The following is a 13,539-nucleotide window of genomic DNA, read 5'->3' as shown; positions in this document are numbered from 1 at the left end:
CCCGACTAGAGACCTGGCACGTCTTCATTTTGGCTGCTGTCATAAAACCTCACAATTCATCTAAACAGACAATCTGTCAAAATCTGCTTCTTGCAGACAAGGTTTAGAAAGTGTTTAGTGTTCAAATACTAAGTCAGTCTGACAATGACACTTCCTCTATATTCTCAGTGGTCACCAGCCAAATGAGTGTTTCGAGTTTATTTTTACAAGAGCACATTGTAGCTGTTGAATAGTTCATTTAGCCAAGGCCATTAAAACACTAAAGAGCAGACGTTTCTCCTTGTAAGGACTTTTTAAGGTGTGCTTGATTGAAAACAGCGCTAATTGTGTTCAATAAGTAATTTGCTAACAAAGTGTGCTAATTAATTAGATGTTGTGTGTGAGTGACAGAATTAAAGTGAAATTAAAATTAAAGTGAATGAATAAGCAATAAAATCTAAAGGGCTCATTAATTGTGGAAAATTAGCCGGAGCACTTCTGACGATTCTCGGTGAATCATGTGACCTCGCGTAAGTCTTAAACTTCAGTCATGATGCTGATTGCAGTGTTTTTTATTTGTGTTGACCAACATTGGCATGCCAGGTTCTTAATTAAAATCGGACCACTGAATTATTGAAAATGAACTAACTAAATTAATTTTCAATAATTCACCAGTTTGGGGTCTACCATTCCATTTATCTCAACACAAATTTCAGGTTTTCATCCCTAAAGCACTCACTTGTGTGTAGAAATACTTTCTTATGCTGCAAATTAGCCCCAAAGTGAAATTATATAAATAATTACAATTAATTTTAATTAATTACAAATATTTATATCAGCTGCCAGTAGTTACATAGCTGAATTAATATTACCATCCACTAATCAGTTCGTCCAGTGATAATAATTCAGCAGTTTGGAGACTACCTTGCTACAAACATACACACACTCATGCATACATACACAGGGGAGTTAAAGTGGATGAATGAAACCGTTAGAGAAACCAAAGAATGCAGCTTTGGAAAATTAGTCAGTTAAAGATCTGAGCAGAAACCATCAGTGCTGTTTTACAACAGGGTCTACAGCTTATACTAAACCTCTGTTTCTTTTAGTTATATATACGATACTTGCACTGCCTTGGCTATTGATCGAGCGTCCGGATGCAGTCTTGGATGAAAGTCTCGATGGTTTGAAGGTAGGGCTGTGCGATATTGAAGCAAAATGCGATATGCGATAACTCATTAAATAATGCAATATGCGATCCGATAATGCTTAAAGTGCCACATGCTTAAATGAAACAGTTTTACTCAGCTGTTGCGGAGTCAGTTCTGTGAACTTTTATAACTATCTTGTGTCATATACTGTATATATGGTTATTTGTATGTATGTACCAAGAGTTCCTGTTTAACCACAACAAGTTCCTTGTGTTTGCGCACACTTAAGTGGTGAATAAAGCTCATTCTGATTCTGATTCTAATAAGAAAGCACCCCTACAACAACTTCTTAAAGTGAACGGTATGTGTTTTACTCGAGCATTATATAAAAATGTCATTTTAACATTAGTGTAATCATTTTAACATGAGTTTAGGAACTGAATAATAAAAAGGAAAAATAAAACACTGCTTAGTATTTCCTCTTTGAATTCAATATGCACTGATTCTTATTTAAGCTACAAAAGTTATTTAGGTAAGAGCAGTGAGTGATTTTCTCTGTCTTTTGTTCATGGCCCCAAATATTGCAAGCTGTAGCAATATGCATATTGCGAAATGTACATTTGCGATATTTTGATCATTTCGATATATTGCACAGCCCTATTTGAAAGTTTGGTGGTGTTGGAGTTGTGATGTTCTTGAACATGTTCTGTGAACATGTTCTTCCGGGTTGAAGAGTGTCAAACTCCAAAGATGTTATTTTGACTCGGGGGTGGTTGGGAGAGTTTTCTCCCAGGTGGAAAGTGAAGACATGACGTATGTATACATGCATACAGTAGGATGTATGTAGACATCCTACTGTAGACATGACTGTACTATGCCGGCCCCGGGACTTAGTGAGTCCCACATAAGCAGCAACCAGGAGACAAAGCAGAAGATGATGAGAGAAGAGAGAGAGGTCACTGATGTAGTGACTTGTTAACTTCTGACAAGTTCACACCTCTAAGGCATCAGTGAGCCAATAGTAACTTAAACTTTCGGAGGGAAATTGTACAACCCTTTGTTTGAAAGCTGGCTCATTTGCATTATCAGAGTGGCAGGCAGTTTTGTGTCCCTTTATACTCTGATTAATATAACAAGCATACAATGCATGTTATGAGGAGGTGATATGCACCAATGGATGGTGGACTAAACAAGGGTTATTTTAATAGGCCACTGTTCAAGCATCTTACTGATATTCAAAGATGTCATTTGTAGCTCAAAAGAATCACACAAGCCTCTGTTATTAATTTAAAGCAAACTTTTAGAGCTAGCTGTGTGGTTTGGGCTGTTTTGAATTACCTGTGGCTCTCTCAGCAATGATAATGCTACAGATAATGCTAGTTCAACTGTATTTCTCAGTAGTGGGGAGGCTCTGTCGCACTTACATAATGTAGCTTTTATAATTAAATTAACAGTATGTATTTGAGTAAATTATTGATTAAATTATTATTATAATTATTTATAATTGTTAGCTTTATTTTATTTTATTTTTTATTGTTTATTCTAATTTGAGAGAAGTAGTGACTGGAGTGATGCAAAGCTAATAAGTAATAAAATATAATAATAATTTAACCCAAATATATATTTAATGTTAATTTAGTTATTAATTATTTGCCTTATTTTACTCATTTTATTTATCTATTCTAGCATGTGATTATATTAGTGATGCAAAGATAATAAGTAATAAAATAAAAAGACTATGTATTTGTGTTTTATTATTATTATTATATTTTTACTCAAGTGTGTATTTATTAATTATTAGCACTGTTATTATTTATTAATTTTATGAATTTTTTCTAATATGTCAGAAGAAAGTGACTGGAGTGATGCGACGCTAATAATTAATAAAATTAATTTATATTACATAAATGTGTTTTTGTTGTTGTTGTTGTCATTTAAACCTTGGTACATAATGTAAATTTATTTATGAATTATTAGCTTTATTTTATTTAATATTATTAATTATTTATTCATTTTAATTATTTATTGTTTTATTACGTGAGAATAAAGTGATTGTGGAGTCACACAAAGCTAATAATTAATAAATAAAAAAGGTAATATTATTGTATTATATTTATAAAATAATAGCATCCTTTGTAGCGTCATTATATCATGTATGGAGAGTAGTGTAATGCTCTGTTATCTCTGTCTGTTTTTCTTACACATCCTCACTCAGCACACAGTGGTGCAGCACTCCTTACATGCTTATCTGTAGGTGTCTAGCTGTTCTCCACCAGCCAAATATTCACACCAAAATGCTTTATGGACAGTATCAGCCACTTTGCACTTCTGCCCTGTCAGCATCAGATTACCCTGCGCAGCATCAGCCGAGGGGGATTTATTAAATAATTTCATCATTTTGGAATTATTCCATCAAAATGATGATCTGATAAATCAAGCCGCCGCCTCCGTCCTCTAATTGCCGCTCTCCCTCTCCCCCTCTCTGATATCAGTCCACCATGACATACCTTGAAAAGTAATGAAACCATTTTTCTTTTTCTCCTCTCGGCCCGCATGATGCATCATCTGTGTTCCTGCCAAACTGCGAGCAGACCCACCCTCAGTCACATCCATCACTCACCATCACAAGTGAATCATCTCTCTGAGCTCGGTCTCAATTACAGGGCTCCCCGTATTCCTCAGGACACCTTCTCCTACTGGCTGGGAAGAGTTTGATGCATTCACAAAAACTGCTGTGAGCCAAGAGGGAATGGGAGAAGGAGGCCAAGGGAAGTGAAATGCTAACTGATGCTGGTGCAGGCAGAAGAGGGAGAAGATGTTCGTGGTCTCCTCCTTTAGGGAGGAACTCAAACCCTGAGGTCTCCTCTCATCCCATTAATGTTCCCTGTGTGCTGTTAATGGGGCTCATTTGACTGTTTAATAACCCAGAATTACTCCTAGATTTGGAAAGTTGTTGTGATTCAATACGGGAGTCAAATTCTTTGAATTGAAAATCATGGCATCTTGGCAACTTAAATAAATAAAAAATAATGTATAATAAATGTATGTATGTTTTTTTTTTTTTTACACCTGGAATATATACTCTGTCCTTTCCGAAAGCAAACATAGAGAAACTTTTCTCACTGTCACTAAAACTATGATAACTTTTCTGAACACATTTAACTTTTGTACACAGTCCTTAAGGGGGGTCGTTTCCTCCCACTCTACCCTATAATGTATCATGTAACTGCTAAATTTGTAAAAAAAAAAAAAACATTTTTTATGGTTCTCTTTACAGATAAGTACTGAGGATAATGAAAACTACATGACCATCATTGATGCAGTCAACAGTGTCAGCCGTTATGGTATGTGCAGTCTTCATATATACAGTATATTTACAAGTGTCATATTCTACACTTTTTTTCCACAGACCCCATGAGCTGTGTAAATAACGACACAATTTTCATTTTCATTTGAACTATTCCTGTTTTCTCTTGTCAGGAAAGAGTGGCCCCGTCTCTCCGTTCACCCTGCAGGGTCTCCTGCCCAACTCCACAGAGAAGTACTTCATCTATAACGGCTCTCTGACAACCCCACCCTGCTCTGAGACCGTGGAGTGGATCGTCTTCAAAAACACGGTGACCATCTCAGATGTTCAGGTCAGTATAATGGACAGTTTTAGAGCAGTGACCTGCTAGCATATATTTCTGGAATTGCATGAGTTATATACAGATTTAAAGGAACCGTTCACCCCAAAATGAACAATCTGTCATCATCTAAGGCTTTCAAGCTTCAAAAAGGGCACAAAAGCATCATTACAGTGGTCCATACACCATATTCCAGGTCTTCTGAAGGCATCTTGACATATGTCCAAACTTTCTTTGAATTGACTACTTTTATGATACTTGTATTTAGATTTTTCAGTTGTATTACAACTGCTTGGAAAAGAGTGGCCAGCACATTCTTTAAAATTTCCATTGGGTGTTCCGCTGAAGAAAGAAAGTCATACAGATTTTGGAACAACATTTTTGGGTGAACTCCTAATTAAGGCTTTGACACAGCAGACGACAAACAGTGGAGACAGACTATGTTATTGAGCTCCATGTGCTGACAGATTGAAAGATGAGGTCAAAATGAGACAAAACATTTCTGATAACAATTGTTTATATCCACAAACACATTTCACCCATAAATAATGAAAATTACCTTGTTTTGTCTGGGACAAATTCAATGAATAATTCAAAACCTAAAAGAATTTCACTGCCAAAAAGGGAATTTTCCTACCTAAAAACCCTGAGGCCATCTTCACTTGGACTGATATTGTGACTGTGGTGTCTATTTGTCATTTGGCGTCTGTTGCGCAACACTAACTCTATGTGACACACACACTCTCAGGAACTAAAAACAATTAGCTAGAAATGGCACACAAGCCCAAACATGATGGTACAAATATCAATTAGAATTCAGAGTGTTATCTTGACGATATGGTCCGTTTAGTTTCCTGCGTATGTTTTTACATTGGATCTGACATTTGATTTCTTAGAAATCTGTTAAGGTATGTCCAATAATTATAACATTTGCTGTACTTTTGGCACTAAATACTAAAGTTCACACAAAAAGGAAGCCAACTCCCTCGAAAAGAGGGATAATAATCAACATTTTTGATTATTGTAATGTTGGATGGCACATTCAAAAGCAAGCTGTCATTAAATGGAATTAGAGGGAGCGAGCGTAGAGTTACATGTCACAAAAGACTTTAAATGCTTAAATACGGCCTTTGTGTTGTGTGTCATTCAGTCTGGGGCTATTGCCCTCGAGTGACTTGCAAGTCGATACAAGCTACAGTTGAAACACATGGTGAAAGCAGGAGTTTTACCGCAAGGTAACACACCCACACCTGTCGACGTCACAATGAGAATGACATTGACTCACACACATTAAAGAGCAGCTTTGATGTCTGAACACAATAGTGGACGTCTCGCCTCTGGGCTACACTGTGTTTGTGCTGTGTGCAGTTTTTGTGATGTATAGAGATTCAATAGTTATGTTTTAGGAAGGTACGTTTATGCCTCATAATGAGGTTGTAAACAGGATCATAGCAGTTTATCATCATCTGTAAGCTACATCATCTTTGCCAACTTATAAAATGTATATAATTAAATATTTATATTTACATTACTGTCCGTCTGTGTATAAGTAGTAGGTATTCTCAAGTGTATCTTTATGCAGGTTACATCGATATGCCAGTAGCTGGCGCAAAGTAACTGTCTTTATGAGTCACTGAATCATTTACTTAACCAATTCATTCAGAAACATTGATTCGTTCAGGAACGAACAAGTCTTTCATAATGAGTGAGTAAGTGAATCATTTTCTCAAGCGATTTGTTCAAAAACACAGATTCACTCACACATGGACAAGTCTGTCTTCATGAGTGAGTCATTGAATCATTCCCTAAACCGATTTGTTCAAAAACATCTAGGGCCCAATTTGCATACCATCCACCCTAAATGGTATTTGAGATTAGTAATCTTGAGTGCTATTTAGAGTGAATAATATATAAACTGAATCATCAACTCAACCAATTCGTTCAGTAGCACTGATCCATTCAGGAATGAACAAGTTTGTTTTCATGAGTGAGTAAGTGAATCATTCACTCAACCAATTCACAGATTCTTTCACAGATTCATTCAGGAACAGACAAGTCTGTACTTATGAAAGAGTCATTGAATTCTCTCAATCGATACGTTCAAAAACACATGCATCCCAATTTGCATACTATCCAACCTAAATGGTATTCAAGTTTGTAATTTTGAATATTATTTAGGGTGGATAGTATGCAAATTGGAGTCTTTATGAGTGAGTCACTAAAATATTCACTCAACCAATTAGTTCAATAACATTGATTCATTCAGCAATGGACAAATCTTTCTTCACGTGCGAGTCATTAAATCATTCACTCAACCAATTAGTTCAAAAACACTGGTTTATTTAGAAATGAAAATGTGTGTTGCTTAACTTTTTAAGAACAGCGTGCGCAAGACATTTGTGCAATAGTTAAGCACATCTGTCTAATGCAAGTTTACATAGAAATAAATGGAACTTCTTGTTTGTTAAACTGTTGTATAGAAGCAATATCAGTTGCAAGATACTCTTGCTCTGAATATCAACATGGTGGACAGACCAATGGAGGTAGTATGAGGGGAATTTATTTTATATGACAAAACTAGCTGCTTTTAGACCCCTTCAGATGACAGAAACAATTTTGTTTCCAGATTTGTTGTCTAATCTGTGTAACCATATGTGTCCACAGCTGGAGATGTTCTGTGAGGTGATGACCATGCAGCAGGCTGGATATGTCATGCTTATGGACTACCTGCAGAATAACTACAGAGAGCAGCAGGAGCAATTTATGGGACAAGTCTTCTCATCCTACACTGGCGTCGAGGAGGTCCACACTCCTAGTGCGTACTTCACAAACACACTTACACGCATAAACAAACTAGGGAAGTATGTGTCTGGAATCATTCACTCTTAAGGTCTTAAAGCATTCAGGCAGTTTTAGGGTCATGGATCCAATTAGCCTCCAACATGATTCTAATCTCAAACAACTGCTTCTCAATTAAATAAGGTTTCTATTTTTATACGATGAAGCCCTCCAGACATTTTCCTACTTTCTATTTATAAATATAGACAGACATTTGGCCCATTTTAGCCGTACGCAATGCTTTCATGACCCTTTATGGATGATTCCCACTCATTTCACAGCTGTTATATATGAAGCATTACAAATAAACTGACGTAAGATTTTAAAAATCCAACAAAAGGCTGTACTTATTTAATTATTGAATTTTTAATGATAAATATATAAAACTGTCACCCACAAGGTTTTGGAGGCAAATGGTGCCTTAATTTCTATATTATTATAATAATTGAATCATTACTATTTAAGCTGCAAGTTAAAAATGAACAGTCTAAATTAAACCAAATGTATATTTTACATTTTTGGCTATATATATATATATATACATTTTATATGTATATAATGGACAGTAATGTAAATATAAATAAATATATATATATATATATATATATATATATTTGACATATTTTCAGTTTGTTTAAAAGTCATTTAATTATGGTCATTATGCACATTTTTATTATCTTTTATGGCCGAAACCAAAAAAAACACTGTGTACAGACATTGCTGAGATAAACACCGTTTAATAGGCTTTATAAGACACTGAAGCAGCTCTCTTCTCACAGCGGGTGATTGTGTTCAGTATTTGAGTAGCTGTGGAGGTCCGTGTTGGACTGCAGGAGGGGGAAATTGTGCTGTTGGTGCTCCAGATGTTCTGGTGCTTCTAGCTCACCTTGCCATTTGGCTTCTGTAACCGTGGTAACCACCCTACCTCTAGTGTCACCCGACTAGAGACCTGGCACGTCTTCATTTTGGCTGCTGTCATAAAACCTCACAATTCATCTAAACAGACAATCTGTCAAAATCTGCTTCTTGCAGACAAGGTTTAGAAAGTGTTTAGTGTTCAAATACTAAGTCAGTCTGACAATGACACTTCCTCTATATTCTCAGTGGTCACCAGCCAAATGAGTGTTTCGAGTTTATTTTTACAAGAGCACATTGTAGCTGTTGAATAGTTCATTTAGCCAAGGCCATTAAAACACTAAAGAGCAGACGTTTCTCCTTGTAAGGACTTTTTAAGGTGTGCTTGATTGAAAACAGCGCTAATTGTGTTCAATAAGTAATTTGCTAACAAAGTGTGCTAATTAATTAGATGTTGTGTGTGAGTGACAGAATTAAAGTGAAATTAAAATTAAAGTGAATGAATAAGCAATAAAATCTAAAGGGCTCATTAATTGTGGAAAATTAGCCGGAGCACTTCTGACGATTCTCGGTGAATCATGTGACCTCGCGTAAGTCTTAAACTTCAGTCATGATGCTGATTGCAGTGTTTTTTATTTGTGTTGACCAACATTGGCATGCCAGGTTCTTAATTAAAATCGGACCACTGAATTATTGAAAATGAACTAACTAAATTAATTTTCAATAATTCACCAGTTTGGGGTCTACCATTCCATTTATCTCAACACAAATTTCAGGTTTTCATCCCTAAAGCACTCACTTGTGTGTAGAAATACTTTCTTATGCTGCAAATTAGCCCCAAAGTGAAATTATATAAATAATTACAATTAATTTTAATTAATTACAAATATTTATATCAGCTGCCAGTAGTTACATAGCTGAATTAATATTACCATCCACTAATCAGTTCGTCCAGTGATAATAATTCAGCAGTTTGGAGACTACCTTGCTACAAACATACACACACTCATGCATACATACACAGGGGAGTTAAAGTGGATGAATGAAACCGTTAGAGAAACCAAAGAATGCAGCTTTGGAAAATTAGTCAGTTAAAGATCTGAGCAGAAACCATCAGTGCTGTTTTACAACAGGGTCTACAGCTTATACTAAACCTCTGTTTCTTTTAGTTATATATACGATACTTGCACTGCCTTGGCTATTGATCGAGCGTCCGGATGCAGTCTTGGATGAAAGTCTCGATGGTTTGAAGGTAGGGCTGTGCGATATTGAAGCAAAATGCGATATGCGATAACTCATTAAATAATGCAATATGCGATCCGATAATGCTTAAAGTGCCACATGCTTAAATGAAACAGTTTTACTCAGCTGTTGCGGAGTCAGTTCTGTGAACTTTTATAACTATCTTGTGTCATATACTGTATATATGGTTATTTGTATGTATGTACCAAGAGTTCCTGTTAAACCACAACAAGTTCCTTGTGTTTGTGCACACTTAAGTGGTGAATAAAGCTCATTCTGATTCTGATTCTAATAAGAAAGCACCCCTACAACAACTTCTTAAAGTGAACGGTATGTGTTTTACTCGAGCATTATATAAAAATGTCATTTTAACATTAGTGTAATCATTTTAACATGAGTTTAGGAACTGAATAATAAAAAGGAAAAATAAAACACTGCTTAGTATTTCCTCTTTGAATTCAATATGCACTGATTCTTATTTAAGCTACAAAAGTTATTTAGGTAAGAGCAGTGAGTGATTTTCTCTGTCTTTTGTTCATGGCCCCAAATATTGCAAGCTGTAGCAATATGCATATTGCGAAATGTACATTTGCGATATTTTGATCATTTCGATATATTGCACAGCCCTATTTGAAAGTTTGGTGGTGTTGGAGTTGTGATGTTCTTGAACATGTTCTGTGAACATGTTCTTCCGGGTTGAAGAGTGTCAAATTCCAAAGATGTTATTTTGACTCGGGGGTGGTTGGGAGAGTTTTCTCCCAGGTGGAAAGTGAAGACATGACGTATGTATACATGCATACAGTAGGATGTATGTAGACATCCTACTGTAGACATGACTGTACTATGCCGGCCCCGGGACTTAGTGAGTCCCACATAAGCAGCAACCAGGAGACAAAGCAGAAGATGATGAGAGAAGAGAGAGAGGTCACTGATGTAGTGACTTGTTAACTTCTGACAAGTTCACACCTCTAAGGCATCAGTGAGCCAATAGTAACTTAAACTTTCGGAGGGAAATTGTACAACCCTTTGTTTGAAAGCTGGCTCATTTGCATTATCAGAGTGGCAGGCAGTTTTGTGTCCCTTTATACTCTGATTAATATAACAAGCATACAATGCATGTTATGAGGAGGTGATATGCACCAATGGATGGTGGACTAAACAAGGGTTATTTTAATAGGCCACTGTTCAAGCATCTTACTGATATTCAAAGATGTCATTTGTAGCTCAAAAGAATCACACAAGCCTCTGTTATTAATTTAAAGCAAACTTTTAGAGCTAGCTGTGTGGTTTGGGCTGTTTTGAATTACCTGTGGCTCTCTCAGCAATGATAATGCTACAGATAATGCTAGTTCAACTGTATTTCTCAGTAGTGGGGAGGCTCTGTCGCACTTACATAATGTAGCTTTTATAATTAAATTAACAGTATGTATTTGAGTAAATTATTGATTAAATTATTATTATAATTATTTATAATTGTTAGCTTTATTTTATTTTATTTTTTATTGTTTATTCTAATTTGAGAGAAGTAGTGACTGGAGTGATGCAAAGCTAATAAGTAATAAAATATAATAATAATTTAACCCAAATATATATTTAATGTTAATTTAGTTATTAATTATTTGCCTTATTTTACTCATTTTATTTATCTATTCTAGCATGTGATTATATTAGTGATGCAAAGATAATAAGTAATAAAATAAAAAGACTATGTATTTGTGTTTTATTATTATTATTATATTTTTACTCAAGTGTGTATTTATTAATTATTAGCACTGTTATTATTTATTAATTTTATGAATTTTTTCTAATATGTCAGAAGAAAGTGACTGGAGTGATGCGACGCTAATAATTAATAAAATTAATTTATATTACATAAATGTGTTTTTGTTGTTGTTGTTGTCATTTAAACCTTGGTACATAATGTAAATTTATTTATGAATTATTAGCTTTATTTTATTTAATATTATTAATTATTTATTCATTTTAATTATTTATTGTTTTATTACGTGAGAATAAAGTGATTGTGGAGTCACACAAAGCTAATAATTAATAAATAAAAAAGGTAATATTATTGTATTATATTTATAAAATAATAGCATCCTTTGTAGCGTCATTATATCATGTATGGAGAGTAGTGTAATGCTCTGTTATCTCTGTCTGTTTTTCTTACACATCCTCACTCAGCACACAGTGGTGCAGCACTCCTTACATGCTTATCTGTAGGTGTCTAGCTGTTCTCCACCAGCCAAATATTCACACCAAAATGCTTTATGGACAGTATCAGCCACTTTGCACTTCTGCCCTGTCAGCATCAGATTACCCTGCGCAGCATCAGCCGAGGGGGATTTATTAAATAATTTCATCATTTTGGAATTATTCCATCAAAATGATGATCTGATAAATCAAGCCGCCGCCTCCGTCCTCTAATTGCCGCTCTCCCTCTCCCCCTCTCTGATATCAGTCCACCATGACATACCTTGAAAAGTAATGAAACCATTTTTCTTTTTCTCCTCTCGGCCCGCATGATGCATCATCTGTGTTCCTGCCAAACTGCGAGCAGACCCACCCTCAGTCACATCCATCACTCACCATCACAAGTGAATCATCTCTCTGAGCTCGGTCTCAATTACAGGGCTCCCCGTATTCCTCAGGACACCTTCTCCTACTGGCTGGGAAGAGTTTGATGCATTCACAAAAACTGCTGTGAGCCAAGAGGGAATGGGAGAAGGAGGCCAAGGGAAGTGAAATGCTAACTGATGCTGGTGCAGGCAGAAGAGGGAGAAGATGTTCGTGGTCTCCTCCTTTAGGGAGGAACTCAAACCCTGAGGTCTCCTCTCATCCCATTAATGTTCCCTGTGTGCTGTTAATGGGGCTCATTTGACTGTTTAATAACCCAGAATTACTCCTAGATTTGGAAAGTTGTTGGGATTCAATACGGGAGTCAAATTCTTTGAATTGAAAATCATGGCATCTTGGCAACTTAAATAAATAAAAAATAATGTATAATAAATGTATGTATGTTTTTTTTTTTTTTACACCTGGAATATATACTCTGTCCTTTCCGAAAGCAAACATAGAGAAACTTTTCTCACTCCTGCATCCTCCTCTCTTGTGCATTGGATGAAAACTTCACACAAAGTAATTTTTGCTTTGTCCACTGTTACATGGTGTCATCATCAATAATTCATGAAGTTTGTTCCAATTTGTTTCGGTCACAGAGGCATGTGCGCATGCAATTGTGTGGTTCACTTCCCACATTTATAAATGAGTGTAAGCCATGAAAATGATCTATCGAGACGTTCCCTGTGACATTAGCAGAATGTCCAATTTTCAATTTAAAATGAGTATAAACAGACTTTATTTTGAAATATTAGGAAGCTTGTTTCACAGACTGCTTTGTGGCAGAGATTAATTTTAAATAACTAGAAATAAATTGGAAATCTGACCAAAAGCACAGCAGCTGTGTTTCCTGACATCTGGTTTGGGTAGTCTTAGTCTCTTGGTTATGAATAGTAATGTCTCATCATTTATGTCTCCTGCATAACTGTTTTATTGCATAAAGGGTAGGCAGGCGTTGGGAGCCCAGAGCTCTTCTCAGCCTGATGTGCATTAGCATAACCTTTGATTAACTATTTTCCCATATGGCCCTCGTGGTGCTTGGATGTTTAATTTCCTGCACAAAGGGATTCCATTGAGCCTTCCATTAAGTGAGAACAGCACCGATTCATGCCAGGAACTAAGCTCAGATGTCCATGTATAAAGCAGTTTACCTCTTATTGACCTGAGTGGAGTATCAGTTGTTACATTTGTTTTAATATAGCAGTTTAAGTAGTGTTATTTTTAGTCAC

The 13,539-nt window shown here is 35.8% G+C and overlaps 2 protein-coding genes across 4 annotated transcripts in view; both read left to right on the top strand.

The window, feature by feature from the left end:
* LOC107584984 (catenin delta-2-like) overlaps positions 1 to 13,539 on the top strand; it is a 92,625-nt gene that overhangs the window by 23,840 nt on the left and 55,246 nt on the right. The gene's annotated exons all lie outside the window — the stretch shown is intronic.
* On the top strand, positions 4,404 to 7,662 carry LOC107584985 (receptor-type tyrosine-protein phosphatase zeta-like). Its single transcript, XM_016271789.1, has 3 exons — positions 4,404 to 4,474; positions 4,611 to 4,768; positions 7,421 to 7,662. Exons 1-3 carry the CDS (start codon positions 4,435 to 4,437, stop codon positions 7,643 to 7,645), a joined length of 423 nt encoding a protein of 140 aa, XP_016127275.1. The 5' UTR covers positions 4,404 to 4,434; the 3' UTR covers positions 7,646 to 7,662.

Source organism: Sinocyclocheilus grahami, unplaced genomic scaffold (genome assembly GCF_001515645.1).
Source record: "Sinocyclocheilus grahami isolate Dianchi unplaced genomic scaffold, SAMN03320097.WGS_v1.1 scaffold65.1, whole genome shotgun sequence".
In the NCBI taxonomy this organism is placed as follows: domain Eukaryota; kingdom Metazoa; phylum Chordata; class Actinopteri; order Cypriniformes; family Cyprinidae; genus Sinocyclocheilus; species Sinocyclocheilus grahami.
Note: the sequence above shows the minus strand (reverse complement) of the source record. Positions and strands in the feature narration are given on the sequence as shown.